Source organism: Eleginops maclovinus, chromosome 6 (genome assembly GCF_036324505.1).
Source record: "Eleginops maclovinus isolate JMC-PN-2008 ecotype Puerto Natales chromosome 6, JC_Emac_rtc_rv5, whole genome shotgun sequence".
NCBI classification, from domain to species: domain Eukaryota; kingdom Metazoa; phylum Chordata; class Actinopteri; order Perciformes; family Eleginopidae; genus Eleginops; species Eleginops maclovinus.
This window is the reverse complement of record NC_086354.1, coordinates 10,382,855-10,407,557: the sequence shown is the minus strand read 5'-3', so window position 1 is coordinate 10,407,557 and position 24,703 is coordinate 10,382,855. Positions and strand designations below refer to the sequence as shown.

Below are 24,703 nucleotides of genomic sequence, written 5' to 3'. Positions count from 1 at the left end.
AATATTATTCTCTAAAATTTCATTTATTTTCTAGATATCGCATCCTGAATCCTGCTGCCATCCCTGATGGTCAGTTCATCGACAGCAAGAAGGGAGCTGAGAAACTTCTTGGGTCTCTAGATATTGACCACAATCAGTACAAGTTTGGACACACAAAGGTAGCTAATTAAAGAGAAAGCATATATGGTAACAACTATTTGTAAATGGAAATAGCACAAGAACAAGAACAATGAGTAGAGTAAAAATGTTAAAAAAGAAAACTGAATGAAAACAATTCAGCAATCTTATCTTTTATATTTGCTACCAAACGGTACTCATTAGACCGGATCAAATAGGCCTGCGCGTTACATTAAGCAAGGATTTATTTAAGTTCAACTTTCTATTTATAAGAGTATGAAAGTTATCAAGTTATCCAGTAACACACTACATGTTCCTTAAGGTGTTCTTCAAAGCTGGTCTTCTTGGTCAACTGGAGGAGATGAGGGATGACCGTTTGTCACTCATCATCACTGGCATCCAGGCAAGAGCAAGAGGCTTGCTGGCAAGAGTGGAATTCCAGAAAATTGTTGAAAGAGGTCAGAGCAATAGGGAATTTAGAACTGCAATCAAATGAATGATAACAATTATCGACCATTATTTTTTGAGTATCAGTGGATGAAATAACGTTGGTTTATCTTTGACAGAGATGCACTATTGGTGATCCAGTGGAACATCCGTGCCTTCATGGGGGTCAAGAATTGGCCCTGGATGAAGTTGTTCTTTAAGATTAAACCTCTGTTGAGATCAGCTGAATCAGAAAAGGAGATGGCCAACATGAAAGAAGAATTCCTGAAGCTGAAAGAGGCCTTTGCGAAATCTGAAGCTCGTAGAAAGGAACTTGAGGAGAAAATGGTTTCACTTCTTCAAGAGAAGAATGACCTGCAGCTCCATGTCCAGGCTGTAAGTCTAATGAGAGCATTCTTAACATGTCAATGCAAAAATGTTAATATAACCATATATAATAAAAAATCATGTATATAGCAACCTATGATATTCTGACAAACATTTCTACAATTTAGGAGCAAGATAATCTTGCGGATGCAGAAGAAAGATGTGAAGGGCTGATCAAAAACAAAATTCAGATGGAGGCAAAAGCCAAAGAGCTCACGGAAAGGCTGGAGGATGAGGAGGAGATGAATGCTGAACTGACTGCTAAGAAGAGGAAGCTGGAGGACGAGTGCTCTGAGCTGAAGAAAGACATTGATGACTTAGAGTTAACTCTGGCTAAGGTGGAGAAGGAGAAGCATGCCACAGAGAACAAGGTATGACAATGGCTCAGCTATTTCTCTTTTTCTTCAAATGAAATGCACAAACAAGAAGCATATCTGTAACCTGTACACTTTTTTCAATACTTGTCACTTATTTTCCAGGTAAAGAACCTAGTTGAAGAGATGGCTGCTCTGGATGATATCATCGCTAAGTTGACCAAAGAAAAGAAAGCCCTACAGGAAGCTCATCAGCAAACACTGGATGATCTTCAGAGTGAGGAAGACAAAGTCAACTCTCTGACAAAGGCCAAGTCTAAGCTGGAGCAGCAAGTTGATGATGTAAGAATTCTGCTTTGTATTCATGCAAACTTTTAGTTTTCATAAGATTATTGCACGTTGCATATTGGGGATAACTGTTTGACTTTCTATAATTGTATTGTCCAGCTTGAAGGTTCTTTGGAACAAGAGAAGAAGATACGGATGGATCTTGAGAGAGCTAAGAGGAAACTAGAGGGAGACTTGAAATTAACCCAGGAAAGCCTAATGGATCTGGAAAATGACAAGCAGCAACTTGAAGAGCATTTGAAAAAGTAAACACATTATTCTAATGTATTTACACCATGTCTGCAGAAAAGATGACTAACTTTTCCAATTATTACTGCTGCTTTTCACCACAGGAAAGATTTTGAAATCAGTCAGCTCAGCAGTAAAATAGAAGATGAGCAGGCCGTGACAATTCAGCTTCAAAAGAAACTGAAGGAGCTCCAGGTAATGGATGAATACGTTTGTTTTTAATAGTTTGGTACAATTCAAAAGTGACCAGCAACCTAATACTTCTGCATTTACAGGCTCGCATTGAAGAACTTGAAGAAGAGCTTGAAGCAGAGCGAGCTGCTCGAGCTAAGGTGGAAAAGCAGAGATCTGACTTGGCCAGAGAGCTGGAGGAGATCAGTGAGAGGCTGGAGGAAGCTGGTGGAGCAACGTCTGTCCAGATTGAGATGAACAAAAAGAGAGAGGCTGAGTTCCAGAAACTCCGCAGAGACCTTGAAGAGGCCACTCTGCACCATGAAGCCACTGCTGCCACACTCAGGAAGAAACAAGCTGACAGTGTAGCTGATCTGGGAGAGCAGATAGACAACCTGCAGAGAGTCAAGCAGAAACTGGAGAAGGAGAAGAGTGAGCTCAGACTGGAGCTGGATGATGTGGTCTCCAATATGGAACATATTGTGAAGACAAAGGTTTGCTTAACTGCTACACAACTTTAGATACTGTTGACATACAGATATGAGGACATTTTGGGTATAATTGTTCATTTCAAATGTATATTTTGAATCTAGTCAAATCTGGAGAAGACATGTCGGACAGTGGAAGATCAGATGAATGAATACAAGACCAAATATGAAGAGGCTCATCGCTGCATTAATGATTTCAACATGCAAAAAGCAAAACTTCAAACAGAAAATGGTATATTGTTTGCTTTATAACTAACTGCTGTATTTGATAAATAATGAAACGTGTTTAAAAGTCAATAGTAAAAAAAAAAAGAAGACAATAATAACCATGCATTTGCCAATTCAAGGTGAGCTCACAAGGCAGCTGGAAGAGAAGGACTCTCTGGTATCACAACTGACAAGAGGAAAATTGTCCTACACCCAGCAGGTTGATGACCTCAAGAGACAGCTAGAAGAAGAGACCAAGGTGAAACTAAGTTTCAGGCCATGGTTACAGTAAGTTTCAAAGGAAGCACATTCACCAGTGTTACTCATTCGTAATTTTTTCAACAGGCAAAGAACGCTTTAGCCCATGCAGTGCAGTCTTCTCGACATGACTGTGACCTGCTCAGGGAGCAGTATGAGGAGGAGCAGGAGGCCAAGGCTGAATTGCAGCGCGGCATGTCCAAGGCTAACTCTGAGGTGGCTCAGTGGAGAACCAAGTACGAAACTGATGCCATCCAGAGAACCGAGGAACTGGAGGAGGCTAAGTAAGAAATTCTGAGATCAAAATTCATTATTTCATATATAGTAGCTAAAGAGACGTTTTGTTTCGTCTAGCAGATCAGCTTTTTGTTTGTGTTATGTTCCTACTAAAATGTAAGACGAACAAAAAGTTTGTTTGTAAGATGACCCAGCAGCCAGTCATATTAGTTGTACTCCTTAAACTTTATCAAAAAAGTTACAAGTCCAGGATTGTTAAATAATTTGAATGATTAATTTCTAAAGGAAAAAGCTGGCTCAGCGTCTGCAGGATGCTGAGGAGGCTGTGGAAGCAGTAAATGCCAAGTGCTCATCTCTGGAGAAGACCAAACACAGGCTGCAGAATGAGATTGAAGATCTCATGGTGGATGTGGAGAGGTCGAATGCTGCTGCTGCTGCTCTGGACAAGAAGCAAAGAAACTTTGACAAGGTACAAACTACCAAGTATTTGTGAGCACCCAAATAATTATGTTAAAATTGATTTTTAAACCTGCTTTCTATTGTATTTTCCAGCTTCATGCTTACAACAGTTGCATCTTAGTTAAACTAAAGCACACTACAGAACAACTTATCAAATCAGCTAGGGGTTGAGTCCATTGCTCCAAAGAACCCTAACAGTTGAGAATACGATTAGAAAAAGTATCTTGGTATTTCAACTAGCATTCTAAATTCATGTCATTAAGGGTGGAAAATGTCTCTTCAGTCAAAATATGTCTATTTAACAGCCATTTAGCACATTTGTTAGGGTATTGTGAGGTATATACCGTATATATATTGTCAACCGTGGATTGCTGTTTCCCTAAATCTTTCCTTTCTCCAATCATCTGTCACATATACATTTATTTCTGGCCTTTTCATCCACTGTAGGTCCTGTCTGAGTGGAAGCAGAAGTATGAAGAGTCTCAGTGTGAGCTGGAGAGCTCTCAGAAAGAGGCCAGGTCTTTGAGCACCGAACTCTTCAAACTGAAGAACTCCTATGAAGAGTCTCTGGATCATCTGGAGACCATGAAGAGAGAGAATAAGAACTTACAGGGTAAGGTCGACTGCCAGGACTTGTGACCAAGTTAATATGGATTTTAACCTTTCATAAACTTTTTTTCATAAATTAAATTGAAAAGCTATTTTAATGACACTGCTTGACATTCCACAGAGGAGATTTCAGACATAACCGAGCAACTTGGCGAGAGCGGAAAGAACATTCATGAACTGGAGAAATTAAGGAAACAACTGGAACAGGAGAAAATGGAGATCCAGTCTGCTCTTGAGGAAGCTGAGGTACAGGCCCTCAAAATGAAACATTTTAAAGCAAAACCCTCTGCTGTTATGTATTAAAACTCTGTAATCTTCCGTCTCTAAGGCCTCCCTGGAGCATGAAGAGGGAAAGATTCTAAGAGCCCAGCTAGAGTTCAATCAAATTAAAGCTGAAATAGAACGCAAATTAGCTGAGAAAGATGAGGAGATGGAGCAGTGCAAGAGGAACCTGCAGAGGACCATTGACACCCTGCAGAGCTCTCTTGAAGCTGAGTGTCGCAGCAGGAATGAAGCTCTCCGTTTGAAGAAGAAGATGGAGGGAGATCTCAATGAGATGGAGATCCAGCTGAGTCAAGCTAACAGGCAGTCAGCTGAGGCTCAGAAACAGCTTAAATCTGTTCATGCACATCTGAAGGTAAACTAGAAAAAGGAAAGGCTCACTTTCTCAAGATGATTTCCATTCAATTCAACTGTATACTGAACGTTGATGTGGTTGGTATCATCCCATTAAGGACGCCCAAATTCAGCTTGATGACTCACTTCGATCAAATGAAGATCTCAAAGAGAACAATGCCATTATTGAGAGACGCAACAACCTGCTTCAGGCTGAACTTGAGGAACTCAGGTCTGCTCTGGAGCAAACTGAAAGAGGCCGCAAACTTGCTGAGCAAGAGCTGCTGGATGTTAGTGAACGGGTGCAGCTACTGCACTCGCAGGTGAGTGCTAATGTTTTATTGTAACATCTTCAGTAAGATTTTTGGTTGGAAAAACATAAAGCTTTACTTTTATTAAGTACAGTTAGAAATATGTTGTAACATCTAACATCCTCTAAAATTTACAGAACACTGGCCTGATAAACCAGAAGAAAAAACTTGAGGTTGACGCCTCCCAGCTTCAGACTGAGGTGGAGGAAGCCGTGCAGGAGTGCAGAAATGCAGAGGAAAAGGCTAAGAAAGCCATCACTGATGCTGCCATGATGGCAGAGGAGCTGAAGAAAGAGCAGGACACCAGCTCTCACCTGGAGCGCATGAAGAAGAACATGGAGCAAACCATCAAAGACCTCCAGCACCGTCTAGATGAAGCTGAACAGATCGCCATGAAGGGAGGCAAGAAGCAGGTGCAGAAGCTCGAGGCCAGGGTAAGAGAAATTTGCCAGTATACAAATACCTTTGTAGGATGAACATTAATTGTATATTTGTAAACCTGTAGTATCATTTTTTAAACAATAATGATCAAATCCCTCCATCAGGTACTTGCTAACTTTATCTTCTGTTTGATTTGGGGAAGACTGTGTACAGTGAGTTCATCAGGGCTTTAATCAAATTAAAATTCGCTAAAAATTGCAAAATACAATTCTCTTGGAATTCAATGTTGAACTGAATTGATTAGTGTGACTTTGATCTTTGCTGCTTGTGCATCCAATGGAATTTCAAATAAAAAGTTCCTGGTGTTTTCAGGTGAGGGAGCTGGAGGGTGAGGTGGAGTCAGAGCAGAAGAAGAGCACTGAAGCAGTGAAGGGGGTCCGTAAATATGAGAGACGCATCAAAGAGCTCACATACCAGGTGATTTTTTTTATGCGCATATTACCATTACCTATACAAAAATCAAGTATGATTGTGTACTTTCATTGCTTCAAATTAATACAACATTCTGAACATTTTCCATGTTTCACTATTAATCGTCAACATTTCTTTGTTATTCCCTTGTTTTTTACAGACTGAAGAAGACCGCAAGAATATGGCGCGTCTGCAGGATCTGGTTGACAAACTGCAGCTGAAGGTCAAAGCCTACAAGAGAGCTTCAGAGGAGGCTGTAAGTGTGGGAAAACTGGTCTCAAATCTGTGTGCTCACGATCTACACGTCGGTTCTTTATTGAAATGTACTTCCTTTGGCAAAATATAAATTGGGGCTTAAAACATACTTTTAAAGGCGTCATGGGACATAGTGACAGTTCATAAAACATGTTCATGTTAAGGTCATGAAATGTCTCAGTCTCAATTGTTACCTGACTTGGACCAATATAGAAATCTACAAACCAATAAACCACACAAAGGTAACAGCCTTCAGCAAATGTCCCCAGGTTTAATGCCTCTGGTAGTAACACTGGGCCCTGTGTTTTGTTGAATCCTGTAGGAGGAGGTGGCCAACACTCATCTGGGCAAATTCCGTAAACTGCAGCACGAGCTGGATGAGGCTGAGGAGAGAGCCGACATTGCTGAGTCTCAGGTCAACAAGCTGCGTGCCAAGAGCCGCGATGTGGGCTCCAAGGTGAGAAGCTTCTCTTCACTTCCTTAAAATATAGCACACTATTTTTCATTTCTATGTTACCCATTCAAGACGTAAACAAAATCTGAATTTATAGAAATGTAAATCATTTTCAATGGTAGCAAACAAATCAGACCAGACTTTCAAAAATCCATTTTATTTTTATGTGTTTAGTATTTTTACATTTATTTGGTTAGTGTTCGTGTCATTTTTGTTCCACAAAATGAAGGGCAACATTAATGCTAACTACAGCTGGAAAGGATCAAAACGTCTAAAATGTTCTGTTAATTTATATTAGTGAGTTGACCATAACATATATAAAGTTATAGTTTTATAGAGTAAAAAAAAAGGCCCTTATGCTGTGTAAAACATGCCAATGTTGTGGCCATGTTTGTGTACTTACCAACTTTGTTTGTTGTCAATCTATTTTGAAGGCATATATTCTTAAAATTCGAAACAGTGTTGAAATACATCCAGTTTGATTCATTGCCACAAATGTAACATTAATGTTCAAGCTTTTCAAATGATTTGTGTCCAAGCCAACATACTACAGTAAAGGTCAATAAACCATTTCATGTGGAGTAACTGTCAGAACCACTTACTTCACACTTACGTCACCACTGTCTTTAGACAAGTTACCTTCAGTAACAATTGTTGTTGAGTCTTCTTTGTCCTCTGTCACTAATCCGTCTCTCTTTGTCTACTCTCTTATCATTCTTCATCACAGAAAGGGCTGGAGGAGGAGTGAAACTCGCCGATGGCCACCTAAGACCTTTGGGATCTCCTCTGAAGTGGTCCCCTTTGTCTTTAAAGTACCTGTAGAATAAAGGAAAGTGCAATCAAATGAACAAACTACGAGTCCTTGTTTATTTCAATCAGATGAACATTGTACATTAACCTTAAGGTCAGGAGCAGTGAGGAGACGTACATGCAGTTTAATATATATGTGGCCAGCTATCACCACATCACAATGGAAACACATTGCTGTTATATGGATGTGAGTAGATGAAAACAGACATTTATTTTATTAGATAAAGTATGAGTGCAGCCAATCAGTATCTTATACAATCATTAGTTCACTTCCTGTGGAGGGTTACAAGTAATGAGGGGTTACTTATGATAAGCAGCTCTCTCCTGCCACCTTGTGCTGTCACTATGAACTGCTCTCGGTTATATTGATGCAAAGATGTATCTGTCAATCTTTTAACAAACTTATACATTTAGTTTTTACAGACACCAATAAAACCTAATAGCTCTGTTACTTGTTAGGCAGATCATCGTCATTTTAAAGTATTTTGTTGCTTTTCTCCAGCGTTGTGACTAAAATAGCATGGACTCAGATTGATACATCAGACTGACAATATATGAGAGCAATATCAGCTTTTTGAATACTGTACATTAATACTCAAGGTAAACATATATTGTCATTGTATATCTTAGGCAGTTCCAATACAGTTTTAAGACAAATGGATTGAGGACTAAGAACCCGATTAAACCCAGCTTGAAAAGGACTTTACCCCATCATCACATTTGACAAAGAACAAAACAATTATTTCCTTTATGATGTGGTATTACATGCTACAGAGTTGCTTTTGCAAAATGTACCTAAAAGTCTTAACAAACATTCCATTCCACAACCTTTTTCATCTTAAATCGGTAACCTGTGTGTTCTAGCTGACTGTTTGGGGCTGGTGCTGCATGCATATTGAAATAGTGGCAGGAAAAGTCATTTTCTCATAATGAAAAGTCCTTTAGTTCTCGAGAGATTTGGACGCGAATGCAGAAACTATTATATCATACCTATGATCTTCTCATTTAACTGTACCACGGCCATGAATTAAACACATTAAAAAATGAATGTTTAAGAGCAAGCTTTACCTAACTTTGATATTATGAGTCTAGTTTTATGTAATGCATAACTATGACACATAGTTAATTGATTCACACCTGAATTCTATTACATATATTATCAAAAAATATATTTATATGTTACAATGACATGCATCATATAACATGTGTTGACTTTTGATTAGGCTAGCATGCAATCAATAAAAATAAATCCTTTTTTAAACAGGATCTATGACTTACTTACCGTACTTCATCCTGCAGCAGCACAAAGGAGGAACTGATGCTCAGCTTTCACTGTCAGAGGGATCCCAGGGAAGGGTAGAAATCATCTCGACACGTGTCTTCAATGCTGACCTTGATCTCACATGACCCGTCCTTCCAATGTTTTCGATACTTACAGAGAGATTACAAGGTTAAACACATAAGTTGCATAGTGTTATTCTTTGTGATCCACATGCTAACACTAAACTAATTAAATAAGCAATGGCTTTAGTTATTTTCTGTTGAATGCTGACTTGAATTGTGCAATAGATTCCTCTGTGTCCACTGATTAACATGTAAGCTATGGGGTTTAGAAATACTTTAAGATGAATTAGCAGACAACAGCGACAACACCATTTCAAAGTTACAACATTTGTTCTTTCAAGGCCAAAGGAAAGAGAACCATTCCATGATGAAACATATAGAGAAAAAGGGTGTGTACCTAGCTGGAGACCTGTGATGAGTGATCGTTTAAAGTGCCTGAACGTAGCTCTCACTCTACAACAGCTGCGGCACTTGTCTTAGAAGAGCAGAGCAACTTTATCTTTCTCGATAGGAATCCTAACATGCCAGATCCACAGTATTAGGCCATTCTTCTGGCTTTTTATTCACACCTCTGATTGCGAAATAGAAAAGGCACAGTGAATTAACCGATGCCTGGAGGAAAGGAAGAATGATTTGTGTCTTCAAATATAAACATGTATATACACAGATTGCTTTAAACCATGCCATGTTTTAAGTTCTGGTTGTCAAAAACGTTCATTATACAACCAGGATCTTCATGTCCACATACAAATATATTCTGCAAAATGTGGTCCTTTTTGTCAATTTGACAGATAATCATTCTTTGTTAAAGAAGGATGGGTGGCTTTTAGCTACAGGCCGTATCATATTGCTTTATAAATATTTGACATTCAAAAGATTAAAAACGTGATCTGCAAATAGGATGAATAAGACTGTATATTAAAGAGTAGAGTCCCCCAGAGACCTATGAATTCCAGTTACATCCCTTTATCTATCGGACAAGAACATTTTTACTATTGTGGCAAGATTAACTTGTTAGTTTTCTAAATAAGCAGATTCCAACATATAGAGTTTCTGCATTCACAAAAGTGATAATTGAATAAAACGACCAACAGTACCTTTTCAGTCTTTTGCACTGTGCTGGTCATTCCCCTGTCATGCAATCAGGAGTTGAGTCCGCACAGAGGTCCGCTGTCTGAATAACTGCAAAGAAGACAAGGCAAGAGATTACCCAACTCCTTCCCTTCACCAAGCTCAACACCCCCTTAGAGGTGACCTGCTAGCTCCAATTTCAAAAATAAGGGAAGGAAGCTTCCTCTTATTATGTAATAGTAAAGACACAAGGAATGTGGAAAGCTAGGAATGGGAGCCTTAATGAACAGCTCTTTAAGGAGACTTGTGGTTCAGAGGCAAGCAGGGAAAGACCTGGCAAGAAATGATGGGAGGTTTTGGTTGCGTTACTGGCCGGCATGGTTTATACGATTTCATTTGTACCAGATAGTTTCATGATCAAAAAATATATATTGGATGTATCAGAAAGCTCCTGGCTTCCATTAGTTTCACATTAATAAGTGTCATTTTAGTATAAGTATGTTCTATGTTTTCCTGCTAGAATTTCGTTTAATTACAGACTAATTGGTATACAAACAATTTAACAATTTAGATTCAACACTACATTACATAAAATACATAGAGTTCATAATTGGTTTCTTATGGGCTTATCATCTGTTGCTGCTGATCAAAAAATAAAAACCTTTCCTGACTAGCTGAGTCACAAGCTTTCCCCATGCTGTCCTTTGAACCAACTAACCCCAGAAGGCAGCCAGGAGGAATTTCACAAGTTATCTTTGTGCTCAGGGACAAACAAAGGGTAAGAAAACAATGCCATGTCAACAGAGGCAAGGAAAGGGCAATCGCAACAGTTAACCTTTGGATAGAAGCTTTGAGTACAGGTCAAAAACAATTATGGTTATTCATCAGTATGAAATGATTTTATTTGATTTAATTTTTCGAATGTACAAAAATCTTTAAATAGGTAATTAAAAACGTGGCAGCTAAGCGAAACTCTCTGGTGCAATGACGCAACCAGGGTTTACTGTAGTTTCATATTGATTTGTTCTAATAATTACCAGAAATCATTCCTATGCCAGTGATGGTACAACTTTATCTTTATATATTACATAAACCAGGTGAACTGTAGTATAAATGGCATAGCATGTCATGTTAAATACACATGACACCTGCATCAATTGTATATCACATACTATACAAAGGCCACTGTTTGCTTATTACATGCAATGCAAAGACCCAAACTACAATGCTAAATACTTCATAGAAAACACTGGTAATATTGGTAGAGTAACGGTACTCCAATCTAAGATAGTTGCTTATATTAGTGCCCAAAATGAGGAGACTGTGGCTCCTGTATTGGCATCCTAGCAGAGATAAGACATACAGCTCCGTAAAAACTCAAGAGACCACTCAAAATTGTTCTTAAATCTTTATCTCTACACATGTGGCAGCCATTCCAGTGTCTGTTGAATTCCAACACAGAGAAATGTTGTCAGTAGTTTATAGAATACAATCAAATCTAAGATCAATCTGTTAACTCAAAGTCATACCTATAAATAGTAAAACCTCGGAAACTGATATGCTGCAGTGGTCTCTTAATTTTTTCCGGAGGTGTATATCTTTGAACTGTGATGAGTGATAAAAAAAAGGATATCACAGCTGTGACCTTGGCCTTGTCTTTGTTACCAGCAGACAACAGCTGTAGTTCTTTATTACCCCCACCAGAAATGTATTTCGCACTTGACAGACTATTGCTGAACTTTATATCCCTAGATGTTTGATGTCACATGAATCATGTTACCCCTTCTTTTTTTAGTTTGAGTTTCGAAGAACAGTCTATGATAAAAATGTGTGCCATTAATGACATTGACAAACAATGGATCGATCTTTTAAGCAAATGACAATTATTGAGGCTGTTAGGTTATAGTAATATGTCTTAATCAAGTCCTGATACAGATGAAGAATCAATTTAATCAAGATAAATTCATGATTATCATAGAGGGTTATTGATAGAAAGGGATTTTTTACACCCATTACAACAATCGTGCCCTTAAACGTTTGTCAGAATTGATGTATGTTAACAACATGGAAAACATCGTAACTTAAAATAATTCAATGTCTACCATTACCTGTAATGGTACTGTTTTTTTCTGATTCATTATTTTAACACAACTTCACATAACTTAATGGAACAAAAGAGAATGACATGTCATAATGCAGCATGTCATTGTGCTCCCCCACCTCTTGCCTCTCTCTTTGTCATGTCCAGAACAGCATATTAGTTTGTTGATCACACGGTGAGAGCAACAAATAGCAGCCCTGGGCTCTTCCCAATTTGGAGAATGCATTTTGGGATAGGCAACCTGGATGCCATTTCTCTGATTTTCACCCCCATATTTGGTTGACGAACAACCTTTATTAATGGAGAGGCCAGCGTGGGGTCTGCCACTTGATCCATCAGTTTACTTGACAAAGGTTGACGTTCAAAGGTAAGAAAAACACCCACTCAATTGTGAGACTGCTATGGTTAAATGTGTTAAAAATACTAGCAGCAAAATATAAATAATCCTATTATTGGAAGCTAGTTATTCATTTAAATTAGGAATATTTATTAGGATTTTTTTTCAATTAAACTTCTCGTTTTAAATGTTAAGTAATATAACATTTGTATTTCTTCTGTCTTGTAAACATAAACACTACAGATCCAAATATCCTGTGGAGTAAAACGACTCAGGTACAATTCACAGCCATGCAGCATTAATTGTTTTATTTAGAAGTGCATCCATAAGGTTATTTATTTGTGGAGGTTTTAAAATAAAATAAAAATAAGGTAAACAAAAATAGTTTAAAAAATAAATAGTGTTATTTTTATACCACAATGATGTATATGTCGTTTTTAAATGGGCTTTTATTATTTTTTCTTAGAAAGTTGAACAATGGGTGATGCCGCCATGGCAGAGTTTGGGCCCGCTGCTTCTTTTCTGAGGAAATCAGATAAGGAGCGTCTAGAAGCCCAAACTCGTCTATTTGACATGAAAAAGGAGTGCTTCGTTCCTGACCCTGATGTTGAGTTCGTCAAGGCATCAGTAACTAGTCGTGATGGTGATAAAGTCACTGTTCACACTGAATTTGGGAAGGTATGTAAATTATATGAATACAGATCAATTTAAATGTACACTTATGCAAGCCTTGTCCTTTGTCTTACTTTATTATGTCTTTCTGCAGACTGTCACTGTGAAGGAGTGCGATGTACACCCTCAGAACCCGCCAAAGTTTGATAAGATTGAAGACATGGCGATGTTCACCTTCCTCCATGAGCCCGCTGTGCTGTTTAACCTCAAAGAGCGTTATGCAGCATGGATGATTTACGTAAGACAAATGCCTAAACTGTTCATTACCTTCTTTATTAAGACGTCGCAGCATCTGAAATAACTATGTTTTATCCTTCCCCTAATACAACAGACCTACTCTGGGCTCTTCTGTGTGACGGTCAACCCGTACAAGGCGCTGCCGGTCTACAACCAAGAGGTGGTTGTTGCTTATAGAGGAAAGAAGAGGAGTGAAGCTCCTCCTCATATCTTCTCCATCTCTGACAATGCCTACCAGTACATGCTGTCAGGTAAATAATCCAATTGAATAGAGCCTTCATTTTCTTTAAATGTTTAACTCAGGAGTTTAAAAATAATTTGAAATGTTTCCTTCCTGACAGACAGAGAAAACCAGTCAATCCTTATCACGTAAGTCACCGAGACAAAATACATCTCTGAAGGCCGTTAAGGCTCATTGGTTTGGGACTAAAACGTTCCATCTCTCTTCAGTGGAGAATCCGGTGCTGGAAAGACTGTCAACACCAAGCGTGTCATTCAGTACTTTGCCAGCATAGCTGCTGCCCCCAGTGGGAAGAGAGATCAAGCTGCGGAAAAGAAGGTTTGAATTACATACACATTGTTTAATATGACAATAAAATGATCATTGGTAAGTCAGTTGGACAACTTTTCTTTGTCAAAGCTTTTCAAATTGCCAGTAAATAAGACATTTTATTTCATTAATGAATAAGGGTACCCTGGAAGATCAAATCATTCAGGCTAACCCTGCTTTGGAGGCCTTTGGAAATGCAAAGACCATCAGGAATGACAACTCCTCTAGATTTGTAAGTATCTTTGTGAGTGCAGTGATGACTTGGTTACCATTGATTGACTTATTTCTTCGTGTAGGAAATAATATAAAAAAATTCTGCTCCTCAGGGTAAATTATCAGAATTCATTTTGACAACCGAGGAAAGCTGGCCTCTGCTGACATTGAGACTTGTAAGTTGTAAATAAATTCAACTATACAATACATCCATTTTTTAAAAAGGTAGCAAGTCCTAAACCCAGATGGTTATTGCTGTAACCTCTATCCAACGTACCCATGTACAATGTTTTATTAAATTGTGTCAAATACTCAGAATGGTTGCACCAATGAATGATAGCATTTAAATACAGCTAAACCTTCTGCAATAGCAAATCATTTTACAATGGAGCACAATATAACATAATATACCTGACAGATCTTCTGGAAAAATCTCGTGTGACCTATCAGCTCAAAGCTGAGAGGGACTATCACATTTTCTACCAGATCTTGTCTCAGGCAAAGCCTGAACTTCTGGGTAAGTCTGCAACATCGGATGATTTATGGTTATACTGGTTCATGAATTCTATCATGAAATAAATGTTTTCTTTTTTTGTGAATATATATATTTTTTAGAAATGTTGCTTATCACCAACAACCCCTACGACTACGCCTTCATCTCCCAAGGAGAAACGACAGTAGCCTCTATCAATGATTCTGAAGAGCTGATGGCCACTGATGTGAGCTGAGTCTTTGCTTCATAACAAGCATTGCTTTATTCAAACATCAATATGGTAAAAAAAAAAAAAAAAAAGGAGGAGGAGCAGATTACAAAATGTTTTCATTCATTCAGGATGCCTTTGATGTGCTGGGCTTCACTCAAGAAGAGAAGAACAGCATTTACAAGCTGACTGGTGCTATCATGCACTATGGGAACATGAAGTTTAAGCAGAAGCAGCGAGAAGAACAGGCAGAGGCTGATGGCACTGAAGGTGAGAGAGAATAATATATATATAGATGGGTATTATTACATTCAGTTATCCTTAGATATTGCAAGCTCAATGTTCTTAACTGTTTTAAACCCATAATGTTACATGGATGAAATTAAACATTTAAATAAACTTAGCTAAAACTAACAAAGTCTAATAAACAAGTCTTGTGACAAATCCTACTAAGATTTGAATGTTAACTGTTGGTTGAACCTGATTTAGAGAGGGGTTGATTACATTTCATGTTCCTTTTATACTTGAGTTTTGTTGCAATACTCTGAAAATAAGTTTCTGCTGTTTAGTTGAGCCTTATTGATGCATTTGGATGATCAACATCATAGAATTTAATCATTTTAATACAAAGTAATCCAAAGTTAATTTCGAGCCTGACCACTTAAACTTGTGATGTTCACAATTAATTTGACCTTTCTGAGACTTCCGTAAACGAGGGTTATTTTCTCTTTTTCAGTTGCTGACAAAATTGCATATCTGATGGGCCTGAACTCTGCCGACCTGATCAAAGGTCTCCTTCACCCGAGAGTCAAAGTCGGAAATGAGTGGGTCACCAAGGGACAAAATGTCGCCCAGGTAATGTAACAGAAACTTTTTAGGATGGTTTAATATAATACATAGTAACGTTTAAAAATGTAACTCTTTTGTTTTCCCCAAGGTGTACTATGCTGTAAGTGCACTGTCTAAATCAGTGTATGAGAAGATGTTTTTGTGGATGGTAGTGAGAATTAATCAATCCCTGGACACCAAGCAGCCTCGCCAGTACTTCATTGGTGTACTGGACATTGCTGGATTTGAGATCTTTGATGTGAGCTTGTAACAGAATTGGAAGCACATTAGTAACATCTGTTCTTAAAATGTTCATGCCGGAGTTCATTTCTGGTCATTATGGCATTACAGTTCAACACCTTTGAGCAGCTGTGCATCAACTTCACCAATGAAAAACTGCAACAGTTTTTCAACCACCACATGTTTGTGCTGGAGCAAGAAGAGTACAAGAAAGAGGGCATTGAATGGACTTTCATCGATTTTGGCATGGATTTGCAAGCCTGTATTGACCTGATTGAAAAGGTAAGAGTTTGGACCTGTACATGCTCATGAATATTATTTTTATAATGGTCGATTTAAACAATTTGCATTTTTGTCCCTTCAGCCCATGGGTATCATGTCCATCCTTGAAGAGGAGTGCATGTTCCCCAAAGCCTCTGATTCCACCTTCAAAGCTAAGCTCTATGACAACCATCTGGGGAAGTCTGGTAACTTCCAGAAGCCCAGAGTTATCAAAGGGAGACCAGAGGCCCACTTTGGCCTGATGCACTATGCTGGAACTGTTGAATATAATATCAACAACTGGCTGGTGAAGAACAAAGATCCTCTGAATGAGACTGTTGTTGGACTCTACCAGAAGTCCAATCTCAAGCTGTTATCTATCCTGTTTATGAATTACGCTGGAGCAGAGTCAGGTAGGAATAAACTAAAGGAACTGCATTTCACTCTAATGGGAATTTAAAGACTTTCCAACATTTTTCATAATGGGAACTGAAAGATTTATGAATGTATGCCAGTGTCTGTTAGTTTATATTAATGAGTTGTACACTGTATAAGCAGAAGCGAAGGGCGGCAAAGGAGGAGGAAGCAAGAAGAAAGGTTCATCCTTCCAAACCGTGTCTGCTTTGCACAGGGTTAGTCAAAACACATCTATGTATGAATGGCTACATCATGTGCAAACTGATGACTGAGACGTACTTCTATATTGATAGCTGAAAACTATTCGTCACAATAATCATCAAATTGGCTGCTAAGCACAGATTTGAAATATATCTCCACAGGAGAACCTGCATAAGCTGATGACCAACTTGAGGTCTACTCACCCTCACTTTGTACGCTGCCTCATCCCCAATGAGACCAAGACTCCTGGGGCCATGGAGAACCCTCTGGTGATGCACCAGCTGCGCTGTAACGGTGTGCTGGAAGGCATCAGGATCTGCAGGAAGGGCTTTCCCAACAGGGTCCTATATGGAGATTTCAAACAGAGGTTTGCATGTGATACACAAAGCAACACTTAGAATAAATCACTGTCTTGACAGAATGTAGCAGCCTTTTATAGAATATATTAAAAATGTGCAAAACATTTTATCTGTTGGTTTTGTGTTAAAAGGTACCGTATTTTAAACCCTGCTGCCATTCCCGAGGGACAGTTTATCGACAACAAGAAAGCTGCCGAGAAACTGTTGGGTTCTCTGGATATTGACCACAGCCAGTACAAACTGGGACACACCAAGGTTAGTATTATTAGCCTTAAATATGCTGTATGTTGTTACTGACTGTATAATCTTCCCCATATAAAAAAGGTGTTCTTCAAAGCGGGACTGCTGGGTCTGCTAGAGGAGATGCGAGATGACCGGCTTGCACTAATCATCACTGGCATCCAAGCACGGTCTAGAGGCCTTCTGGCAAGAATTGAATTCCAGAAGATTGTCGAACGCAGGTGACTGCTCAACTGGCAAAACTTCTATACCACAGATCACACATTTGACTCAAGGGACTGTACAGAAAATCTGTACAGTATTCAATATCCTCTATATTAAGACCTAAAACGAAAAACTCAATGAAAATCCAGCAACCTACAGAATTGGAAGCATCAACCTACCAGAATGAAAGAAATCATGTTATTTACTGATAAGAAGTACCTCAAAAGGATACGTTTGTGAGAGGGAGGAATGGATTTAGTTTGTAGTAACAGGGGTGATTTTTGCAAGCAGGTAACACAATTTATGAAGTATTTGTTCATGCTGGGACAGCAATATAAGAAACAATGTTCTGTGGCAAAAAAACACTTTAAAGACTCCTTTTTGGGGCATTTCACATCTCTTTGTAGACATTCTTTTGTGGGTGTATTAAAAAGAAATCTGCTATCTACAGGGATTCACTATTAGTGATCCAGTGGAACATCCGTGCCTTTATGGTCGTCAAGAATTGGCCCTGGATGAAGTTGTACTTCAAGATTAAACCTCTATTGAAATCAGCAGAGACTGAGAAGGAGATGGCCAACATGAAGGAAGAGTTTGCCAAACTTAAAGAGGCTTATGCAAAATCAGAGGCCCGCAAGAAGGAGCTTGAGGAGAAAATGGTCTCTCTTCTCCAAGAGAAGAACGACCTGCAGCTCCAAGTTCAATCGGTAAGTTTAAACAAATTATACTAAATTATAAGAATATAATTAAACTAATGCTGTATCTTTTAAACAATAACAGGAGCAAGATAATCTCTGTGATGCTGAAGAAAGATGTGAGGGGCTGATCAAGAGCAAGATCCACCTTGAGGCAAAATCCAAAGAGCTCACGGAAAGGCTGGAGGATGAGGAAGAGATGAATGCTGAACTGACTGCTAAGAAGAGGAAGCTGGAGGATGAGTGCTCTGAGCTGAAGAAAGACATTGATGACTTAGAGTTAACTCTGGCTAAGGTGGAGAAGGAGAAACATGCCACAGAGAACAAGGTAACCCAAACAGTTATTACTGTGAAAGTACTCTAGTGGTTCCAATGTAGTATTCATGTTCAAGTCCTAAAAAAACAATCATGTCGCCATAGGTTAAAAACCTGGTAGAAGAGATGGCTGGTCAGGATGAAATCATTGCTAAGTTGACCAAAGAAAAGAAAGCCCTACAGGAAGCTCTTCAGCAATCACTTGATGATCTTCAGAGTGAGGAAGACAAAGTCAACACTCTGACGAAGGCCAAGTCTAAGCTGGAGCAGCAAGTGGATGATGTAAGCATTTAAAAGATCGGGTTGACTATTTGTGACATGTAAAATGACTACTGAATAAAGTTGTTTTATTTATTTTTTTCAGCTTGAGGGGTCCCTAGAGCAAGAGAAAAAAGTGCGTATGGACCTTGAGAGATCAAAGAGGAAGATTGAGGGAGACCTAAAGTTAGCCCAAGAAAGTGTCATGGACCTGGAAAATGACAAGCAGCAACTCGAAGAGAGGCTGAAAAAGTAACATGATAACTGCCCTGGTACAACCACAAATAAATGAAAGCTGTGTATTCTGTTATGATTTAATTCCCACAAAATGTTTACAGGAAAGATTTTGAAATCAATCAACTGAATGGCAAAATTGAAGATGAACAATTGTTGAGTTCCCAGCTCCAGAAAAAATTGAAGGAGTTACAGGTAATAATTAAAATAAGATAAAGACCTTTGAGTTAGCAGGTGCATCAATATCACATTTTAACAAAACAATTAGTAATTAGAGGAATCAGAATATGCTCTCATTATGGTCTAGGCTCGCATTGAGGAGCTTGAAGAAGAGCTTGAGGCAGAGCGAGCTGCTCGAGCTAAGGTGGAAAAGCAGAGATCTGACTTGGCCAGGGAGCTGGAGGAGATCAGTGAGAGGCTGGAGGAAGCTGGTGGAGCAACATCTGCCCAGATTGAGATGAACAAGAAGCGGGAGGGCGAGTTACAGAAACTCCGCAGAGACCTTGAAGAGGCCACTCTGCACCATGAAGCCACTGCTGCCACACTCAGGAAGAAACAAGCTGACAGTGTGGCTGATCTGGGAGAGCAGATAGAAAACCTGCAGAGAGTCAAGCAGAAACTGGAGAAGGAGAAGAGTGAGCTCAGACTGGAGCTGGATGATGTGGTCTCCAATATGGAACATATTGTGAAGGCAAAGGTAAATACTTTTTTCTTTTCATTTGTTTATTAACCTTTTGTGTTGATAGATATGTGCTATAAAGTAATGTTTATTTTCAGAATAATTTGGAGAAAATGTGCAGGACCCTGGAAGATCAGATGAATGAATACAAAACAAAGGCAGAAGAGGGACAGCGTACCATCAATGACATCAACATGCAGAAAACAAAACTTCAAACTGAGACTGGTATGCATTTAATTCGAACACTTATTTTTGGGATGTTTTCAATTACTGATTGTTTTTTGTTTATTAGGTGAACTTTCAAGGAGGCTTGAGGAAAGGGATTCCCTGGTGTCTCAAATGACCAGAGGAAAACAATCCCACTCTCAACAAATTGAAGACCTTAAAAGACAACTTGAGGAGGAAGTCAAGGTAGGAACTATATGCCAGTAAGAATTTGTAAAGAATGGTAGTACACAAAACGATACAAAAATATAATTTTATTTCAGGCCAAGAATGCTTTAGCTCATGCAGTGCAGTCTGCTCGTCATGACTGTGACCTGCTCAGGGAGCAGTATGAGGAGGAGCAGGAGGCTAAGTCTGAATTGCAGCACGGCATGTCCAAGGCTAACTCTGAGGTGGCTCAGTGGAGAACTAAGTACGAAACTGATGCCATCCAGAGAACCGAGGAACTGGAGGAGGCAAAGTGAGTCAAATCTCTAACCCTTTTCATTCAAAAATCTTTGCAGCGTTTCAAAGCAAATAACCCCTGGATTAAATTGCAACAAAATACAGAAAGAAGCTGGCTCAGCGTCTGCAGGATGCTGAGGAGGCTGTTGAAGCAACGAATGCTAAGTGTTCGTCTCTGGAGAAGACCAAACACAGGCTGCAGAATGAGATTGAAGATCTCATGGTGGATGTGGAGAGGTCTAATGCTGCTGCTGCTGCTCTGGACAAGAAGCAAAGAAACTTTGACAAGGTTAACTATAATAAATAGTATTTCTGTTATTTTAGTTTAAGATTTAGACTATAATTTACCTTGAAACACACATATTTCAGGTCTTGGCAGAATGGAAACAGAAGTTTGAAGAGTCTCAGTGTGAGCTGGAGGGCTCACAGAAAGAGGCCAGGTCTCTAAGCACTGAGCTTTTCAAATTGAAGAATTCATATGAAGAGTCTCTTGAACATGTGGAGACCATGAAGAGAGAGAACAAGAATCTGCAGGGTAAGGGAAACACCAGCTTTCAAATCTCTTGTAAAATTGGTGGTATCGATCAAACCTATACAAATGTGACATTCTGTTTCTTAGAGGAAATATCTGACCTCACTGAGCAAATTGGTGAGAATGGAAAGAATATTCATGAACTTGAGAAGATTCGAAAACAGTTGGAGCAAGAGAAGTCTGAGATACAAACCGCATTGGAGGAAGCAGAGGTATGTGGATGTAGATGGATTTATGACCATGTTTTAGTAATCCTTAATGAGTAGTTAAATATTTGATTCAAATTATTTCATTTATGATAGGCATCTCTTGAGCATGAGGAAGGGAAGATTCTGAGAGCACAGCTTGAGTTCAATCAGATTAAGGCTGATATTGAGCGCAAGCTAGCTGAGAAAGATGAAGAAATGGAGCAAGCAAAGAGAAATCAGCAGCGTCTAGTGGATACTCTTCAGAACTCTCTTGATGCCGAGACTCGCAGTAGGAATGAGGCTCTCCGTTTGAAGAAAAAGATGGAAGGAGACCTTAATGAGATGGAGATCCAGCTGAGCCAGGCCAACAGGCAGGCGGCTGAGGCTCAAAAACAGCTTAAGGCTGTTCATTCCCATCTGAAGGTATAGCTTTTACTTGAAAAATAAAGCACACATGGATATTGCGATATCACCTGATTTAACTTGTTCTACTATAAATATCACACTCCTCCAGGATGCCCAGCTCCAGCTTGACGACTCTCTTCGAGCCAATGAAGATCTTAAGGAAAACAATGCCGTGGTTGAGAGACGCAACAACCTGCTTCAGGCCGAAGTAGAAGAGCTCAGGTCTGCTCTGGAGCAAACTGAAAGAGGCCGCAAACTTGCTGAGCAAGAGTTGCTGGATGTTAGTGAACGGGTGCAGCTACTGCACTCGCAGGTATGGCAGAAGTTAATGTTTTTCCTTTGATAATATGTTGCTCTACGGTATATTGTTTAACAAAATTGCTTTGATTGTGTACAACTAGAACACCAGCCTGTTAAATCACAAGAAGAAGCTGGAGGCTGATACATCCCAGCTTCAGACCGAAGTGGAGGAGGCCGTGCAGGAGTGCAGAAACGCAGAGGAAAAGGCTAAGAAAGCCATCACTGATGCTGCCATGATGGCAGAGGAGCTGAAGAAAGAGCAGGACACCAGCTCTCACCTTGAGCGCATGAAGAAGAACATGGAGCAAACCATCAAAGACCTGCAGCACCGTCTGGATGAAGCTGAACAGATCGCCATGAAGGGAGGCAAGAAGCAGATCCAGAAGCTCGAGGCCAGGGTGGGTGACATTTATTTAAAATTAAAAATCTAATACAAAATACAATCTCAAAATCATAAACGCTTTTACAATGCTAAGCTTAATATAACTACAAAGCTTATTCAGAATAAAAAAATGGTTACACAAAAATTATTAAATGTAAAAAAATGTTGCTCTACAGATCAAAGAACTGGAATGTGAGTTGGAGGCTGAGCAGAAAAAGTCCAGTGATTCTTTCAAGGGATTACGAAAATATGAGAGACGAATCAAAGAATTGACGTATCAGGCAAGTTTTTATATTGTTACAAGATTTTGGAAATCTTGAATTGCATCTTTTCAAAATGACAAGCCTTTTGTTCTTTTGTTTACAGACAGAAGAGGATCGTAAGAATATTGCGCGTCTGCAAGATCTGGTAGACAAGCTGCAACTAAAGGTCAAATCATACAAGAGATCTTCAGAGGAATCTGTAAGTATAAAACCTGTCCATGCCCAAAGGCAAGAGTGTGGTGTTCATATTTAACATAGGTCATTTTCATCTCAATAGAGCGTTGAAATGTGTCACAAAATGATATCAGGCCATGATGATGATATTGTGGTTGCCCTTCAGGAGGAGCAGTCCAACACTAATCTTGGCAAGTTTCGTAAGCTTCAACATGAGCTTGATGAAGCTGAAGAGAGAGCCGACATCGCTGAGTCCCAGGTCAACAAGCTACGTGCTAAGAGTCGTGATGTGGGTTCAAAGGTCAGTCATTGTCATTCATTGGACCCTTTTTTATATTGGGCACACACAATGTGGTAATTAACTTGCGTGTCACAGTTCTTAAAATATCTGTTACTACAACATCTCTGAGCATTGCACAATCGCAATTGATTAAAAAATTAAACTCTTGATTCACATTGACCTTGTGAATCACACTCATTGTTGAATGTTCCTCTCTTATTTCAGAAAGGACACGATGAGGAGTGAAGCTCATGGAATGAATTCTTATTCTGAGGCACCTCATGTCTAAAGGTGTCTCCCTAAGCATGCTGGTTTTTCAGTAGAATAAAATGAATCTGCATCTCAAACTGTGCTTTGGCTTTTTTTGTTACCTATCCATGTGTTACTACTTTGGAACAAAATATTAAGATATTGGTGACACTTATTAGCACATGTTATGTGTAGAACATGTTCATTAGTACTTAGTCATGACTGATATTGTCAAATCTATTACAGCATTGAAAAGCATTTCCATTTATAAATTATATCACATGCAGAATTATAACCCCTATGTATAATATACAGTAAAATTGTAGCTTAAAACCCATCACTGAACAACATCTAAAATCGGAAACCTTATGAGTATGGTAAATCAATTTAAGTTGTAATATATGTAGTATCATATTCAGGTAGATCAATATGTTTTTGGTTTACATAACAACCTGTGCAGAAGGACCTGGTTGAATCTTTAATTAATGTCTGTATTTTCATTAGTTGTATACATTTTATGATCAGTTTTTTGTCCAAAAAAGAAACAAACATTATAGTATATCAGAAATATGTCTTTGAATCAATAGTTATTGATGTACACTAATGATGTAGTGATTAGTTATGGATATCTTGTGTATCACTATTTTAATATTGTGTTCTTCTGACCATACCTAGCAACACTGATTAGGGGAAATACAATCTTATTCTCCTTGAGTTATGTTTATAAGGTATGATTTGAAGCTGAGCTGTTGATAGGCCTATCACACGAATGAGAAGAGTTTCAATCAATTTGTTATAACAAGTTATAGTTTGTTATAATATTTGTTATTTTCATTAAACAGGAAAATCTGTGATCTGACACTTCAATCGTATAGACAGAAATTACATACCGTATCATTGTCAACATCATTAAAGATCCTTTTTTGAAATATAATATATAACATATATTAGCGTATTTTCTTACCTGTGATACTGAGGTAGTCTTGCAGAAGGTGTCTTATTCCCAAATTGGTTTTGTGATAAAATAAAAGCCTATAATATGCAATAAAAAAGGATCAAATGTTAAACACGTGTGTCCAAAGAGCTTTTGCACTCTATCATGTAAATGCATCGCAATAAACATGTAAGACTATGTTCAGGTATGCTTACTATTTTTTTAATTCAATAAAATATAAGTTCTAGATTTGGCACCATAGCAGACTTACATTAGAAGTTATTACTTAATGCAATATCACCACTTCTAGTCAAAACAAGGTTCATGATTGAAACAAAGCCTTTGAGTATATCCTCCAAAACTTTCACAACCTAATCATTCACCGTAATGATCCAGATGTCATGATCACTTCAGCATTTCATTTGCATAAATGCTTATTAGACATAACATTTCATGTAATACAGTTATTAGCTTAATTAATTAAAACATAAAGTAAATGAAAACCTACCTTTTTGACATTATCCCTGTTATGTGTAATGCTCAGTCTTCATCAACAAAAGTCTTCAACATCGGAGCGAAAATGCACCAATGACTAACTTCAATATCTGAGTGAGTGGACAAGGG

General features: G+C 38.6%; 3 protein-coding genes and 1 long non-coding RNA gene across 5 annotated transcripts in view; 3 read left to right on the top strand and 1 right to left on the bottom strand.

Moving 5' to 3' along the window:
* The window catches only part of LOC134866217 (myosin-7), a 12,774-nt gene extending 5,186 nt beyond the window's left edge, over window positions 1-7,588 (top strand). The window contains exons 18-38 of the mRNA XM_063886251.1: window positions 35-158; window positions 440-574; window positions 682-939; window positions 1,059-1,301; window positions 1,410-1,586; window positions 1,692-1,837; window positions 1,925-2,015; window positions 2,096-2,485; window positions 2,585-2,711; window positions 2,827-2,945; window positions 3,032-3,228; window positions 3,467-3,650; window positions 4,088-4,253; window positions 4,371-4,495; window positions 4,578-4,886; window positions 4,984-5,187; window positions 5,313-5,609; window positions 5,929-6,033; window positions 6,188-6,283; window positions 6,605-6,739; window positions 7,464-7,588. Of these exons, the coding sequence (XP_063742321.1) occupies window positions 35-158; window positions 440-574; window positions 682-939; window positions 1,059-1,301; window positions 1,410-1,586; window positions 1,692-1,837; window positions 1,925-2,015; window positions 2,096-2,485; window positions 2,585-2,711; window positions 2,827-2,945; window positions 3,032-3,228; window positions 3,467-3,650; window positions 4,088-4,253; window positions 4,371-4,495; window positions 4,578-4,886; window positions 4,984-5,187; window positions 5,313-5,609; window positions 5,929-6,033; window positions 6,188-6,283; window positions 6,605-6,739; window positions 7,464-7,484 (3,649 nt within the window). The 3' untranslated portion in view covers window positions 7,485-7,588. The remainder of the gene's footprint in view (window positions 1-34; window positions 159-439; window positions 575-681; window positions 940-1,058; window positions 1,302-1,409; window positions 1,587-1,691; window positions 1,838-1,924; window positions 2,016-2,095; window positions 2,486-2,584; window positions 2,712-2,826; window positions 2,946-3,031; window positions 3,229-3,466; window positions 3,651-4,087; window positions 4,254-4,370; window positions 4,496-4,577; window positions 4,887-4,983; window positions 5,188-5,312; window positions 5,610-5,928; window positions 6,034-6,187; window positions 6,284-6,604; window positions 6,740-7,463) is intronic.
* Window positions 6,894-24,703, bottom strand: LOC134866218 (uncharacterized). The gene is made up of 7 exons (XR_010166027.1): window positions 24,588-24,703; window positions 24,110-24,177; window positions 16,923-17,063; window positions 9,988-10,072; window positions 9,288-9,461; window positions 8,829-8,977; window positions 6,894-7,552 (listed from the first exon to the last, which is right to left on the bottom strand). It is a non-coding gene; the product is annotated as an uncharacterized LOC134866218 (long non-coding RNA).
* On the top strand, window positions 12,235-14,650 carry LOC134865940 (myosin-6-like). Its single transcript, XM_063885793.1, has 9 exons — window positions 12,235-12,429; window positions 12,643-12,674; window positions 12,866-13,077; window positions 13,166-13,309; window positions 13,403-13,559; window positions 13,650-13,677; window positions 13,759-13,867; window positions 13,998-14,090; window positions 14,522-14,650. The coding sequence occupies exons 3-9, from the start codon at window positions 12,877-12,879 to the stop codon at window positions 14,648-14,650; spliced, it is 861 nt and encodes a 286-aa protein (XP_063741863.1). The 5' UTR covers window positions 12,235-12,429; window positions 12,643-12,674; window positions 12,866-12,876.
* Window positions 14,194-24,176, top strand: LOC134866215 (myosin-7-like). 2 transcript variants are annotated; one of them, XM_063886249.1, is made up of 31 exons: window positions 14,194-14,247; window positions 14,490-14,588; window positions 14,687-14,790; window positions 14,904-15,042; window positions 15,509-15,627; window positions 15,710-15,859; window positions 15,952-16,122; window positions 16,205-16,514; window positions 16,660-16,733; window positions 16,881-17,086; window positions 17,210-17,333; window positions 17,403-17,539; window positions 17,974-18,229; window positions 18,303-18,545; window positions 18,638-18,814; window positions 18,897-19,042; window positions 19,129-19,219; window positions 19,332-19,721; window positions 19,802-19,928; window positions 19,996-20,114; window positions 20,192-20,388; window positions 20,478-20,661; window positions 20,742-20,907; window positions 20,992-21,116; window positions 21,207-21,515; window positions 21,607-21,810; window positions 21,899-22,195; window positions 22,356-22,464; window positions 22,550-22,641; window positions 22,783-22,917; window positions 23,122-24,176. In XM_063886249.1, the coding sequence occupies exons 3-31, from the start codon at window positions 14,689-14,691 to the stop codon at window positions 23,140-23,142; spliced, it is 4,920 nt and encodes a 1,639-aa protein (XP_063742319.1). In that variant the 5' UTR covers window positions 14,194-14,247; window positions 14,490-14,588; window positions 14,687-14,688; the 3' UTR covers window positions 23,143-24,176. The 2 variants fall into 2 exon arrangements, with proteins under 2 accessions (XP_063742319.1, XP_063742318.1); XM_063886248.1 differs by having other exon boundaries at window positions 22,356-22,460; window positions 22,546-22,641; window positions 23,122-24,173.